Source organism: Bos indicus, chromosome 29 (assembly GCF_029378745.1).
Source record: "Bos indicus isolate NIAB-ARS_2022 breed Sahiwal x Tharparkar chromosome 29, NIAB-ARS_B.indTharparkar_mat_pri_1.0, whole genome shotgun sequence".
Lineage (NCBI taxonomy): Eukaryota > Metazoa > Chordata > Mammalia > Artiodactyla > Bovidae > Bos > Bos indicus.
This window is the reverse complement of record NC_091788.1, coordinates 42,956,454-42,969,969: the sequence shown is the minus strand read 5'-3', so window position 1 is coordinate 42,969,969 and position 13,516 is coordinate 42,956,454. Positions and strand designations below refer to the sequence as shown.

At 59.4% G+C, this 13,516-nt stretch overlaps 2 protein-coding genes across 6 annotated transcripts in view; one reads left to right on the top strand and one right to left on the bottom strand.

Moving 5' to 3' along the window:
• The window catches only part of MACROD1 (mono-ADP ribosylhydrolase 1), a 155,008-nt gene that overhangs the window by 31,618 nt on the left and 109,874 nt on the right, over nt 1–13,516 (top strand). The gene's annotated exons all lie outside the window — the stretch shown is intronic.
• FLRT1 (fibronectin leucine rich transmembrane protein 1) overlaps nt 7,183–13,516 on the bottom strand; it is an 81,938-nt gene continuing 75,604 nt past the window's right edge. For all 5 annotated transcript variants that reach the window (XM_070783087.1, XM_070783084.1, XM_070783085.1 and 2 more), the window contains one exon: nt 7,183–12,426. In XM_070783087.1, coding sequence (XP_070639188.1) covers nt 10,339–12,372 — 2,034 coding nt within the window. In that variant the 5' untranslated portion in view covers nt 12,373–12,426 and the 3' untranslated portion in view covers nt 7,183–10,338. The remainder of the gene's footprint in view (nt 12,427–13,516) is intronic.

The window sequence follows — 13,516 nt, the reverse complement described above, 5'->3', positions numbered from 1 at the left end:
GGGCTGTTGTGGAGACACCTGGGCCTCCCTGGGGGATGTGCCGGCCAGGTCAGCGCCCACACCTGGGAGCCAGGGGTGCTGGGTAAACCCCGAGGGCACCAGGCACGGGGCCTGCGCTCCCTGGACAAGCGGGGGCACGGGGGGATGCAGCACTCCAGCCCTCTCACGGGGCCCTGGCACACGCAGGAGCAGAGTCGGCGCTGTCCCAGTGGGAGAATCGAGAGCCGTGAACTGTCCTCACGCACAGGCTTTACAGACGCACAGGGAGTAGGCGGTGGGGCCTGCGGGTCTCACCCAGCTCTGAGGCCCTGCCTGGGGAGCCCCCAGGACAGGCATTAACCCGGTGGTTCCCAGCCCGTGAGCCCTTCCTGGGCAGAACTTCTGTTAGCTCTCAGAGCCTGAGGAACACAGCCCCCGAACCCAGCTCTCCTCCCGCTCCCGCTTGAAGAGAGGGGCCCAGGGGCACCTGGTTCTGGGCCCTGCTGTCGGTCGTGTAGAGGGTGTGGTGAGCTGGGTCAGAGCCCCCTTCAGGGCTAGGGGTTGGGGCTGGGGGAAGTAAGACTGCCTGCTGACCGGTGCCCGGTCTTGGAAAGTCATCCTCCTTGGGTCCCGCCCTGATGGAGTGATCTGTTGGTCGATCGATTTGCTGGTGTTTATTGGCCGTTCACATTGGCCATGCCTCTGGGGTCTGAAAGGGGAGGAAGGGAAGATGTGCCCGCCAGGGGCCCCTAGTGAGCGAGGTGCTGGGACCCGTCACCTGTGCAGGTGAGAACCAGCAGGTGGACACGGCCTCACCAGAGACGAGGCCTGAGTTGAACCTTCAACGGCCCTCAAGGGCATCGGGCCAGGAAGTCGGGGTCAGGGCCTGCCAGGGAGTGAACAGTACCTGGTGTGGCCAGGGGTGGGGGCCGGTGGATTGGCGCCGTGCTTCCAGGGGAAGCGGAATCTTCCAGAGGGCGTACAGGACCGGACCCGCCTCTGTGCCCTGGCCTCAGCGCTTCTGACAGCCACGTGCCAGGCCCGCTCCCTTGCCCCCCGAGTCCTTCTCGTCTGAGGAAACACCCTCAGTGGAGACATGGCTCCCAGAGACCCTCCCCACGCCGCCTCGGTCATGAACATCCCTTCCCTACCTCCATGAGGCTGGAAGGGGGCCCCAGCCCCACCCCCAGCACATAGTAGGCCATCAGTAAACATCTACTGACTGGCTGGTGGATCATGTTCTTAAAAGACGAGTCTCGGGTGAGGGAGTAGCAGGCAGCCCTCCCGAGCACCCCACCGTGTGCTGGGTGGACCCGCGGACGAGGTCAGGGAAGCCGTCTGTCCCTTCCCCAAGGCCCACAGTCTCTGGGATGCACCCCCCGCACCCCCGCCCAGGGGGCCGGCACCGAGGACTAAGAGGGTGGGGGGAAGGGCATCTACAGGGTCAGAGCACCCCATGTCACCCCAGCCAGGCCACCTGCCAGCAAGGCACATCCAGAAATAACCTTGCTTCCTTGGAATATAAGGGAAAAAGCTCATTAACCCGTTTCCAGATGTGGAATCAGATCTAAGGCAGAAGTAATGAGCTCTTATTTTATGTTAAATTTAGCAGAAACTGCTATTGTTCTCACGGAAAATAGTTTTTTTCCTACGGCTCCACCCCCCCCCGCCCCGCCCCCCACCCCGCGAGGTGTGAGATATCAGAGTAGGCCTGCAGAGTCGTGAAATCGGCGGGTGCATCTTGGGGATGAAGGGTGTTGGGGGTGGGAGGACCAGGGCCAGCAGAGGGACAGCCGTGTCCCCAGCGCCCGAGCGGTTCCAGGCTTATCTGGGCGCCCACACGGCTGCTGGAGCCTCTTACAAGATAATCCACGGCTTCTATTAATACGTCTCCTCATGAAAACCCTCTTGGAATCGGCCTTTAGCTGGCAGTCGCCTTCCCTGGGGCCTGTGGGATGGGGTCAGACATCCCTTCTCCGTCCTGCAGCAGGATCACGGTTTTGGTTCTGGTGGTGCCCGGGGAATGTACTAACCCAGAGTCTCCTTCCCGCCCAGCCACCACCTCTGTGCCCGTGGGCCCCGACAGCCGGGCTGACCCTCGGAGGGCAGCCTGGGGAGGGGACGTGGACAACCGAGACCCCCTGGGCAACAGATCCTGGCCCTGGGCACGCTGGGCCGCCAAGCTGGGAGTCAGCAGCTGAGAGGCCTGTAAAAGTTAAATCGTTCTATTTATTTCAAGAAAAGGACAAGGAAAGTGGACTTGGACATTTTATATGAAAAGAGACAAACAGAAAACAGGACCAAATAAGTTCATCACATTCATCTCAACATTGAAGTTTCAAGGCACCTACAGGAAGGAGGCCCAAGGGCAGTTCGCAGTGCACTTTGGTTTGTGTTGTCGTCGTGGTGGGTGTTTGCGTGTCCAGTGGTGAGGCTGGGAGGGGGGCAAGTGGGCCCCGGGGCCAGGCCGGGTCAGCCAGCCCAGAGTCAGATGGCAGCAGGCAGCAGCGGGAGCAGTCCCACCACTCAGACCCCCGAGACTGCTCTGCCCTTTGGAGGGAAATGAAGATGGGGGTGGCCAGGGCTGATTCTGCAGGGGGGGAAGTGCAGGGGCTCAAGGGAAGCAGAGGTGCCCTGGCTGGGGTCTCTCAGATGGCAGGAGGGACCTTGGTCGCAGCCCTGTCCTCCCCGGGCCGTGGGCTGGCCAGGCATCCGCCTTCTGCAGCAGAGGGACCCGCTTCATTTACCAGGCTCTGCCCAAGGACCCCTCCCTGCTGTCTTCCTCCCCAGGCTGTGGGGGAGGGATTCTGCTGAGTCCCCCGGCCACCCCCCAGCCCCGCCAGTGTTTTATCATACCACACCTCATGAGATACAGTAACCTTACCTCATGAGATACGGTAACCTTTGAACACTGGGAGGGGAGATTGCAGTTGGTGGCTCTTAAAAACATTTGCTCTGCAGGGCGTACGCGTGGGGTTTCCTTAGTTTACTCTTCTTCTCCCCGTCCCTGTTCATACCCGCCTGGGGATGTTTGGAATTAGGGGGCGCCCGCCCCAGCCAGCAGAGTCGGGCAACCGCACTGTCTCTCTGGCTCGCCCCTGTTCACAGCCCCGCAGCCGTTCCCAGCCTTCCATAGCATCTCCCTGCTTCTCTGCCTCTCAGATGGCAAACTTCTAACGCTGGGCACTTCTGCTTCCTCCCCAGGGCTCTCAGTGTCTCCTGGACGCTGGGTGGGCTTCTCAGCTGAGGCTGCTGGCCTGCAGGCAGGTGGTGTGCCGGGCTGGGTTAAAAAAAAAAAATCTAAGCTAGGTCCAGGGTTTTGTGTGTCTTCTTCCTGGGTTCCCAGAACCTTTTGAAAACGGGACCAGCCGGAGGTGGGTGGTCTCTGGAACCCTCTGCAGGCGTGTCCTCCGCACAGGGCACTGAGAAGCGCCCTGGACCACTGAGTTCCCAGAGATGAGCAGGTGGCAGCCCTGCTGTGTCTTCTATCGCTGGCTTGGGTTGCATTTGTTTTCCTCTGTCTTGAGGAGAGCCCGGTTGGGTCATCCAGGTGGGTGGTTCAGATGTGGGGACTCTTGACAGGAGTGTCAGACAAGGCGGGACACCCAGTTCTCTGCCCTCCTCATCAGCCACCTGAGGCTCGGCTCAGAGAGGGGGAACCGGGTCCCCCAGGTGGGCGGCTGGGTCTCACCCATGGCTGGATTTCCCCAACAGGCTCGTGGCTGCTGATCGCTGGGTCCAAGGGAGGGTGGAGTGCGATTTTCGAGGAGGAGGAGCCCTGCTAAGGCTGCCAGCGGCGTGGGTGCGGGAGGAGAGGTTCCATCATGCCCGCCCAGGCCCTGTGCACTGAACCCTGGGGACTCACGACAGAGGAGGAGAGGGACACCCCGCGTGTCAGGCACTGTTCCAGGCCTCAGTGACCCTGCGTGGAGGAGTGTGGGGACCTGGTATCTTGCCTGAGTGGCCATCCACCCTAACAGCCATAAAAGAGATTTAGGGGCAGTGACCACAAAGACCTTCCGGCAAGGTCGCCCTGGGCTTAGACGTTCGGGCTTTCAGGTATGGGGGCGGCATGGCTGGGTGTGGGAGGGACAGGGGCCATGGCACCAGGGTGGCTCTGATGGCCTCAGTGCCTCAGAGACTGGCTCTGCCAGGAAGTGGGGGCCACGCCAGCCCCCCCCCCCCACACAGGACCCCCAGTGCCCTCGTATGTCCACACTGCCCTCTCAGCACAAGAAACGGGGTGGGGGCCAGTGACAGTGGTCCCAAGAAGCCCCTGGCCTGGCAGGCTCTCCCACGGGGAGCAAGGCATCAGCTTTGCTGATCAGCAAGGCATCAAGCTGGTAAAGACCTGCTTGCCCTGGGCACGATGCCTGCAGAGGGGACCTGGGCAAAGGCGGGCTTTGCCCCTGCAAAACTGGAGATGGGGGTTTTGGGCAATCCTGCAAATCACATTAATGTGAGAAAATGGGCCTGGCCCCAGCGATAATAGAATTTCTGAAACTAGAGAAAAACAGTGTATTAAAAATGCAAAGGGAGGGTGGAAGAAAAGGGAGGGAAAATCAAGAGCCAAGGGAATCTTCTTGAGTGTTTTTAAAGAAGCAAATGTGGGTATTTCAGGCAACTACTTAGAACATTTCAAAAGAAATGGTAAATGCTTAAAAACGGATAGTGAAAAGCGCCCCAGGCAGCCGTCAACCTGGCTGGGACGGAGGCACTGAGCCGGCAGCCTCGAGCGTGTTGCTGGGGGAGCAGCCAGTGGGATGGGAGCTTCAGTGCCCCGGAAACGGCCCCCTAGAGGACCCAGGAGAGCCAGCCCAGGTGGTGGGTCACCCTCTGCGCTCCCGACTCCGAGACGGGGCGGCACGTGTCTGGACTTCCTCTCCAGGTGTCTCTTAGACACTGAGGATGGGGATTCTGCAGGCTGTCTGGTGTGTAAGCGGCCCTCTGCCGTGGCTAGGTGGCCCGGCTGTGGGATGGCCCTGCTGTGGGATGGCCCTGACCTGTGATTTTCAGGGGACATGTGTCATTTTGAGCAATCTCCCAATATCTTGCTTACACGGTCCTCAGGGATGGTAAAGTAAGAGTAGGAGCCAAGATCTTCTCGTCCAAGAACCAGGCATTGGTATAGGCAAGAAAGTACCTGCCACGTCCCCATCAAGTGCTTGAATGCTCCCAGTGACAGGGAGCTCACTGCCTCTCTCTGCTGGGCAGCTCTCTCTTCCTGACCTTCAGTTCTCTCTACAGCTGGCCCCACTTCCCCTTCACTGGCTGCAGGGAAGGGATCAGAAACAGACCCGCCCTGGAACAGAAAGGAAGCAGAAAGGCTCATGGCTTTACAAAGTCCTGCCCACAAAGGTCCCCTAGCTTTTCACCCTGAAGGCAGATGGGATCTGGAGGGTGGTGGGGGCAACAGAGTCTCTGCTGGGGGCCGGGACAGCCCCCAATCCCACGGCACTTGATGGAAGCAAACCTGCTTTCCCCTCCAGACTCGAGGCCAGGCTCTGTCCACCTCAGCGTGTCCCGAGCGCTGGAGCAGGCATGGGGCCAGCCTTCAGAGATCCTCAGCTCCCCGCAAGCCAGGCCCAGCCAACCTGCGCTCTGCCTAGACCACTGGGAGCAGGTTCATAAAATGCGAAAAATCCCCCTTTCCCTTCACCTCCAAGGAGTTTAATCTTTCCTAATCAATTTAGCAGACTCGCTTGGTTGTAAATGGTAATGATTTGCATTTTTGAGCCTTTTTATCCCTCCTTAAGAAAAAAGATGCCTCCTCTGCCTGCATTCTGGAAGGCCTGAGCTGGGCTGTGAATGGCTCGTTAGCATTCACCCTGGCGCAGATCCAGTGCCAGGCATCCGCCGCCCAGCACCTGCACGGATCTGAGTTTGGGGGGGTATGGCCACACGGCTGACCCCGCCCGAGCCCCTGAGAACGCAGTCTGGCCCTCAGGGGGCTTCAGCCACTGTGCGCCCTGAGGCCCTGCCTTCCTGCAAGTGCCCCAGCTCTCCCCCGGCTGCCTTCTCAGCTCCATTGCTCCCTGTCTGCCGCATCCAATTTTTCTTGTTGTATTTTTCATAAGCGCGAGGCTCAGAAGCCCCGTCCTCCCTGGCACGTTCAGCAGGAAGCAGATTTCTGGAGGGGGTTGGCTTTGGGACTTGAGCTGCCATTGGAGGTGGGTGGCAGTGTCCTCTGCTCGCTCTGCGGCTCTGAGGGGGTGAAGGAGCGGGCTCAGACGCAGTCTCGGCACGTTGCCCAGCCGCCCCTTCCCTTCTCGAGGCCCCAGTCAGCCCCCTCAGCCCCCCAGGACCCCTCACCTGGCCAGTCCCTCTTACTCTTGGCCTCCATCACCTGCCGTGGGCCAACTAGAACCTTCCAGAGTCAGTAGACAGGGGTAGGCGGGTAGTGGGCGCCTCTTTTCTGCCAGTGGTGCACCCAGCTTTTCTGGGTGGAACCAGACCCGGCCTCAGCCCACCCCTGCTTTACAGAAGGGGAAACAGAGGCTGTGGGTTCATAAAGCCAGCTTTCCCTGCCCCGCCTGGAAACCCTCCCTGTCTCTTCGTGCTCTGCTGCTTGCTGGGGCAGTCGGGCCTCCCGGGACCCGTAGGGGACTGCGGGGGAAGCTTGGTGCCCATCGAAGAAGACAGAGGCACAGGCAGGCATGGGCTTCGGACTTAGGGAGCGGAAGCCTGAGCCCCCCAGTCGTGCCATCTTCCCAGCCGCCGTCACCTCCCCTGCCAGTGTCACCCAAAGCGGGAAGGAGCCGGCGCCCCAGCTCCTGCCCCCGAAGCCCAGAGGCCCCCTGGTTGGCCACGCAGCTTGCCATCTTAGTGGGAGGCAGTCCAGGACGCAGGGGCCAACCTAGAGAAGATGGAGGCTTCCGCGGAAGGCCGCGGGAAGAGGGAAGAAAAGGAGCTTCTGATGCACATCATGTCTGCGGAATTGAGTATGACTAATTAATAGATTTTATTCTTAGTAATCTCTTAAGCATTCCATACGTTGGGCCCCACGCCTGAGCTGAGCTTACAAGAGGCCTCATTCGCAAAATGCAAATGACTCGCCTGGCCCCGCTGCCTGCTTTCCTCGCCTTCTCTCTTTCCTTTTTTTTAGGGGAAATTTAAAGGAAAATTGCCATGTAATAGAAAAGAGATTCCAATCACTACATCTAATTACCACGAAGGGTAAACCACTTAACCAAAGAAGTGTCATGGGCTTTTTTTTTTTTCTTTTTTAAACTTGAAACCTGCCTTAAATACCACGAGATACACTCATCAGCGCTGAGGGCACGGAGGTTTGTTCCGGCTAGTTAAGAGGCTGCAAAGGTCAGGTGGGCCACCCACAAGAGGGAGATTCTAGACAGAAGTGGTGGCCCAGGCCCTGTGTCCTCAGGTGCTTCTCGGGGCTGGGGGAGGCTGGGCGCCCTGGCACACCCTTTCTCGTTAGGTTACCTGGCTGGCCAGGGGGAACCTGGACCAGGAGGGGATGGGGTTTCAGAGTGGACCTGGCTTCAGGGCCCCATCCCTGGCCTGGGGGGCCGGGAAACAGCTGACATTGGAGGCTTGTTCTTAGAAGGGGCTCTGGAGAGGTACTGGGATGCTGAGAAAAGATGAGAGGAGGCCCGTGGGGCCTGGCTGGGCTGAGTCTCCACTGTCTCCAGCAATTTTACACGGGCAGAAGGATGCCCGCAGCAAGCACCTGGCTTCCCCTCGGGGTGAGGTGGGGCCCGCGCCCCTGAGTGCAGGAGCTGGGAGGAGGAGACCAATATGTCCTCAGGCTGGGGTTGGGGCGGGGGGCCTGGCCTGCTTTGAGCGAGAAGGAGGGTGGTCATCTTCCGGGCCTGGCTTGGAGGGTGCTGCTGGCATAGGCAGGCTCTCAGAGCTGCCGGGTATGCCCTCGCTGTGTAGGACCTCCTGCGGTTCCCCAAATACCTTCCCACCCAGCCTCTAAGGGGAGGATCTGACCTCTCACTTGGCTCCGGGAGAGGAGGACATATGTGGAGGGAGAGCAGGGGACCCAGCATGTTGGTGGCTGGGGTGGGGGTTTGGCAGCGGGGAGGCTGGGACCCAGGGTTCCTGGCACACTGGCCAGAGACTGGAGTGGTGCCCTTAGGGAGAAGACTGCATTCAGGGAACAGCAGAGACCTTGAACTTCTGACCCCTGGCCAGTGCCCCTTCTCCTGGACGCTGCTTGGGGGTCCCCTCTGCCCCTCCCTGGGCCACAGGGAAGGGGCCTGTATCTGGGGCGGGGGTGGGAGAGGGAGATGTGAGATTGACGCTCGGAAGCTTTTCTTTCCTGACTTCATCGTAGGAGAAAGCGCTTCAGGTGGGAAAAGGGAAACAGCTCGAGTCTAGAATGAAATGTGTCGGTGACCCTCGGCGTCTCCCTCAAGCTGGGGGTCGAGGATCCCCGCTCGGTGATACCATCCGCCCCGCCCGGCGATGAGCACTGCACCTCTTGTCCACCTCACTCACACGGCCGTTGTGTCCGTCTCTTTGAACCCCGGCCTCTTCGCTGAGGGGCCAGTGGCGTCTTTTCATGTTGGGCGAGTGGCTGGGCCCCGGGCCTGTCCCCGCAGCCCAGTGACTGCTGTTTGTCTCCTCTCCCTGCCTTTGGCTTTTGTCAGAGCAGCCGAGGTCTTTTGAAAACGCCACGGCCAGGGGCTGGACCCCTTCTCATCCTCCCTGCCCTCAGGCCAGCGCCTCTCCTTTTGATATTGCCCCTCCTGGGTGCAGGACAGCTGGCACCTGGACAAACAGTGACCCCCAGCTGCCCGAGTGCTGGAACGCCGTGGCCATCAGAACCCCAGGCCCTTCTCCTCTCTTCTTGCCAGATTCGCTGTCATTATTTCATCATCGTTTTAATCTCATGGCTCGCCAAACAGTCCTGTCAGTTATGAATGATGGCAGCATTGATTCCAGAGGGAAGGGAAAAAAAAAACTGAACTCTTCTGAAGGCTCCGGTCAGTGTCCTTTTGGAGGCTGGCATTTTTAGAGAGATCTGGCCTTCCTTCTGCAGAGCAGAGACCTCGGGGTGGGCATGGCTGAGTGTGTTCTACATTCTTGGGTGGTGGGGGCTGGAGGGGTGGGTTGCTGTCTCCTAGGGCTTTTCTGAGAATTGTCATGTCTTTTTCTGGGCTTTGTTTGAGCAGCCATGGAAACCATTAGGTCTAATCAGCTGATATAGAAAAAAAAAAAAAAGTCCCTGCACCAATTACCTGTCTTGGAGGAAGCACACTGCACACAAAGTAACTCTTGATACACTGCATCTGAGGTGTAGCGGGGAGGTGAGGACGCGGGCGGCCAAAGAGAGCTCTTCTCGACATCAGAAAGGAGCTCGGCCCAGCCCTGGACACCCTGAGATAGCACTGAGCTGAAAACACCGCTTGCCCAGGGTCTCCCCAGCCACCCGGCCAAGACAGACATGCCTCCGCCTTTAGGAACGGCACTGTCCCCCACCCCACTCCCATCCCCAGCACAGTCCACTTACTCAATCGTTTCTAGGAGAAAGCAACATCTTCGCGACTCTATTGTCTCAGGACATTGTATGAACTGACCCAAGCAGGACTGTAAGGACTGTATACGTGGCTCTGTCTACCCATCTGAATACAGAGACGCCCCATCAAGACAGACGGGTCGAGAGACGCACCTCCAGGTGGCTGGGAAAGCCACAGCTTCCATGGCGCTCCCGTGATCCTATGCTGCATGGAATTGAGGAGGGCTCCAGTAGAGGAAAAAGAAAGTTTGCTTTTTAATCGACTATACCGTTGTTCAGAGAGTGCCGTGAAGGACACGCTCTTTTCTGCCAATCTGTAAGGGAAAAAGGCATGGAAAGAACCAGGGAAGAGATTTCAGGACAATATCTCCATAGCAAAAGATCCTTTTCTTCCCCTCTCCTTTGTGAGAAGCCTGAAAACCTTCCATCATGTCATCTCCAGTGAGCAGCCAGCCGCGAGGGCTGGGTGAAGGGCTCCGTGCTGGCGGCTTCTGAAACGGCTCCTCTGTGACGGCTGTGCGCGGAGCGTGAGACGCACAGGTAGTCTCTTCCCAGCTCAGGGGGTAAAAAGAAGCCCCGACCCAACCCTTCCTGCCATTTTATTTTTAGTCTTTCCCTCCCCACCTGGCATAATTTGGTATAAATTATGTCTTCAGCAACGTCAAACCTCCCTCCTGCCTTCTATTCTTTAAAAAAAAAAAAATTTTTTTTCCCACTGTTGGGTCCTACAAAACTGTCAACCCTCCCCAAACTCTGCTTTCCGCCGGGAAAGTCAGCGTGGAGTTTCTTTGCCTTGTTCCCGTCGGATGGCAGCCAGCTGGTCACAGTCCCCCCGCAGTGGCCGCGCCGGGAGGCAGGGGAGGGGCGCAGCCTCAGGTGTAGGAGTAGTCTATGTCGGGGATGCCCCCGTCGCGATAGCCCCGTGTGGTGCCGTAGCCGATGGTGTGCGTGCCCTTGCAGAGGCTGCTGCCGTTGGAGGGGAAGATGGTGTGGACCACGTACTCCTCTTTGGCGCGGTAAGGGTTGATGGGCAGCATCTGCAACCCGGGGCCGCGGATCTCCAAGATGGAGTTATCCTTCTTGGTCCCCGACTCCAGATAGTCGTCCTTTTTCCGGCTGCCCCGGTTGTAGGCCCGCTCCCGGGTCAGCAGCTCGCTGGCCCGGTGCACGTACCAGCAGATGGCCCCGAGGACGAGGAAGAGGAAGACGAGGGCCACGGCGCCACCGATGATGCCCGCCAGGGGCAGGCCCGCCATGGGGTCGGCGTTCTGCTCCTGGTTGAGGGTGGTGGCGGGGCCGGAGCTGTCGGCCGTCTCCGCCTTGGCGCACACGGGCGTCTCGTCGGCCACGTAGGTGTTGCCGGTGTCCATGGTGACCATGCAGATGATGTAGGTGGACTTGGGCTCCAGGGCCGTTAGCAGGTACTCTGTCTTGTCGCCCTGCACGAGGGTCTCCGTGATGGAGCCCACGGCCGGGCTGTGGCCCAGGCGCAGCCAGCTGAGCCGGAAGGAGGAGGCGGGCAGCGTGGCCTTCCATGTGATGCGGATGGAGTCCGCCGTCAGGGGCTTCACGTGGATGGCCAGGGTCTTGGCACTATCGCCCGTGGCCATGGGGTAGTCGAGGCTGGAGTCGGGGAGGCGCAGCCCCGGCCTCTTGGCCTTGAGGGTGAAGAGAGAGCCCTGGGGCGTGGTGACAGAGGCATGGTCACTGGCGTGCGTGGTCTTAGCAGCGGCGTTGACTGCGCCGCCCTGCGCCCCCGCCTCGAAGCACTCGTCCATCTCGCTGGTGATGTCCTTGATGGCCATGCCCCGGACCTTCTCGGGGCCCTGGCACATGAGACCGCGCACGTTGACCACGGCCGCCCGCGCCTTCACCCAGTCCCGCAGCCACAGGAGGTTACAGCCGCAGAACCAAGGGTTGTTCCGGAGCAGCAGCTGGGCTAGGTTCTCCAGGTCGTCGAACAGGCCGCGGGGCAGCGTGGTCAGGTTGTTGTTGGACAGGTCCAGGCGCTCCAGCTCGCGCATCTTGGCCAGCGTGTTGTAGGGCACGTGGCTGATGGCATTGTCCTGCAGGTAGAGCTTCTGCAGGCGGGCGCTGGGCAGGTTGAGGGGCGGGGCGGCCAGCGAGTTGCGCACCAGTGAGAGCTCGGTCAGGTTCTGCAGGCGGCTGAAGGTGTCGTCGGCGATGCGCTGGTTGGCCAGCAGGTTGCCGTCCAGCACCAGGCGCCGCAGGCTGCTGAGGCCCTTGAAGGCGTGCAGCGGGATGGTGGAGATGCGGTTGTCGTCCAGCCGCAGCTCCTCCAGCGTGCGGGGCAGCCCCGAGGGAATGCTGCTCAGGTGGTTCCTGCTCAGGAAGAGCAGCTTGAGCTGCTTGCTGTCGGCGAAGGCATCCTCCTCGATGCTGACGGTGGACACGGAGTTGTCGTCCAGGTGCAGCTTCTCCAGCAGCGGGATGCGGGCCAGCGAGTCCCGGGCGATGGTGCGCACGTTGTTGTCCTGCAGATGCAGCTCCCTCAGGGAGCGGGGCAGGTTGACGGGGAACTCGTCCAGGTCATTCTCGTACAGGTAGATGACCTGCACGTTGACCTTGGTCTTGAGGTCCTGGGGGATGCCGGCATTGTTGATCTGGTTGTTCTGCAGGTAGAGGGTGGTGGCGTCATCGGGGATGTCGGCAGGGATGGACGTGAGCCCCCGGTCGTTGCAGTAGATGAAGCCGTTGTCGCAGCGGCACACGGAGGGGCACGTGGTGCTGTCGATGACCTCCGTCAGGAAGGCGATGAGCCCGTAGCAGAGGAAAAGCCAGTCCCGCAGGTCCATGGTGGCCGTGGTCATCACGACGGTGGCCGTGACGGTGGTGGCGGGCGTGGCGGTGGTGGCGGCGGCAGCGGTGGGGTGTGCCACCACCATGGTGGACGGCTGGCGGAGCCGGGCCCCCCCTCCCCTGACTTGCAGCCTCTACACCTGCAAGGAGCACAAGACACGTGCGGTGAGAGCGAGTCTGGCACCTGCCCAACCTGCCGCTGAGGCGCGGCTGCAGTCAGGGCCGCGGGGCAGAGGTCAGGCCTTGAGGCGCACGCCCCCTGGCCCTTCCGAATGCCAAGTTTACATCTCAGGTGCTCGCTCGGGCTGCGGTCAGCCTCTAAGGACATCTGGCTAACGTTAATCTCAGCGGGAGCAAAGATGCTGCCCGTGAATGAAACAGACGTGGCCTTGGCCTTCCTGGACTATGACCCTGGGCCGCGCATGAGGTTAATTTAGTGCGAGCCGGGCTGCAGGTTTGATCTTTTCTTTCAAGATCCCCACACTCAGCCCATCTTTATGGCTGACGCTGAAAGGCTGGTCGGTGTCGGTGGGATGGCTTTAGAGCCCCCATTTCTCATGAAACAGTGAACCCACATCCCTCTCTGGCTCGGAACCAAGCCCTGAAGGGAAAGTTTATTTCCACAAGGCCTGTGAGCTCAGTGGGGGTTGGGGGGGGGCGTCACTGGAACCTGCAAAAAGAATCTGCCAGCGTCGTCACCGGCGAGCAGGGGAAAGTGAGGCGCTTCATCGTCTGGTGTTAAAACAACATGTCCTGTTTGTCACTCGTGCGTCTTATAGACAGAAGAACGGGCGTCAACAGGACCGCCTTCTCGTGTATTTACAGAAATCTCTTTCTAGCAGAGGTGCCCTCCCTACCGCATTCCATGTAATGTGAGAAATCAGTCCTCACTTTGCCCCCTTCCCATAGAAAACTTTCAGCTCTTTTGAAAAATACATATATCTGGTTTCTAGCATTTAAAGTCGGGAAACACGATAAGAGGAGGGAGGGGTCCACACTCCGAGGGAATTGTCTGCAAGGTGTAATTTCGGTTTTCACAAATGGAAAAATTGCAGTGTAGATTTTTTTCTCATATTACTTTACTGTTCGTGGTGGTAAAAAATCAATTAAAGAGAAATTATCTTTCAGCCTCAGTGGGGAAGGTGTGTTCGTGCAGCCAGCAAAGATCTGCTTTATAACTCCAGGTTCACAGGAGCTTTTTGGTATGAGACATGATGGCCTCGAGCAGTC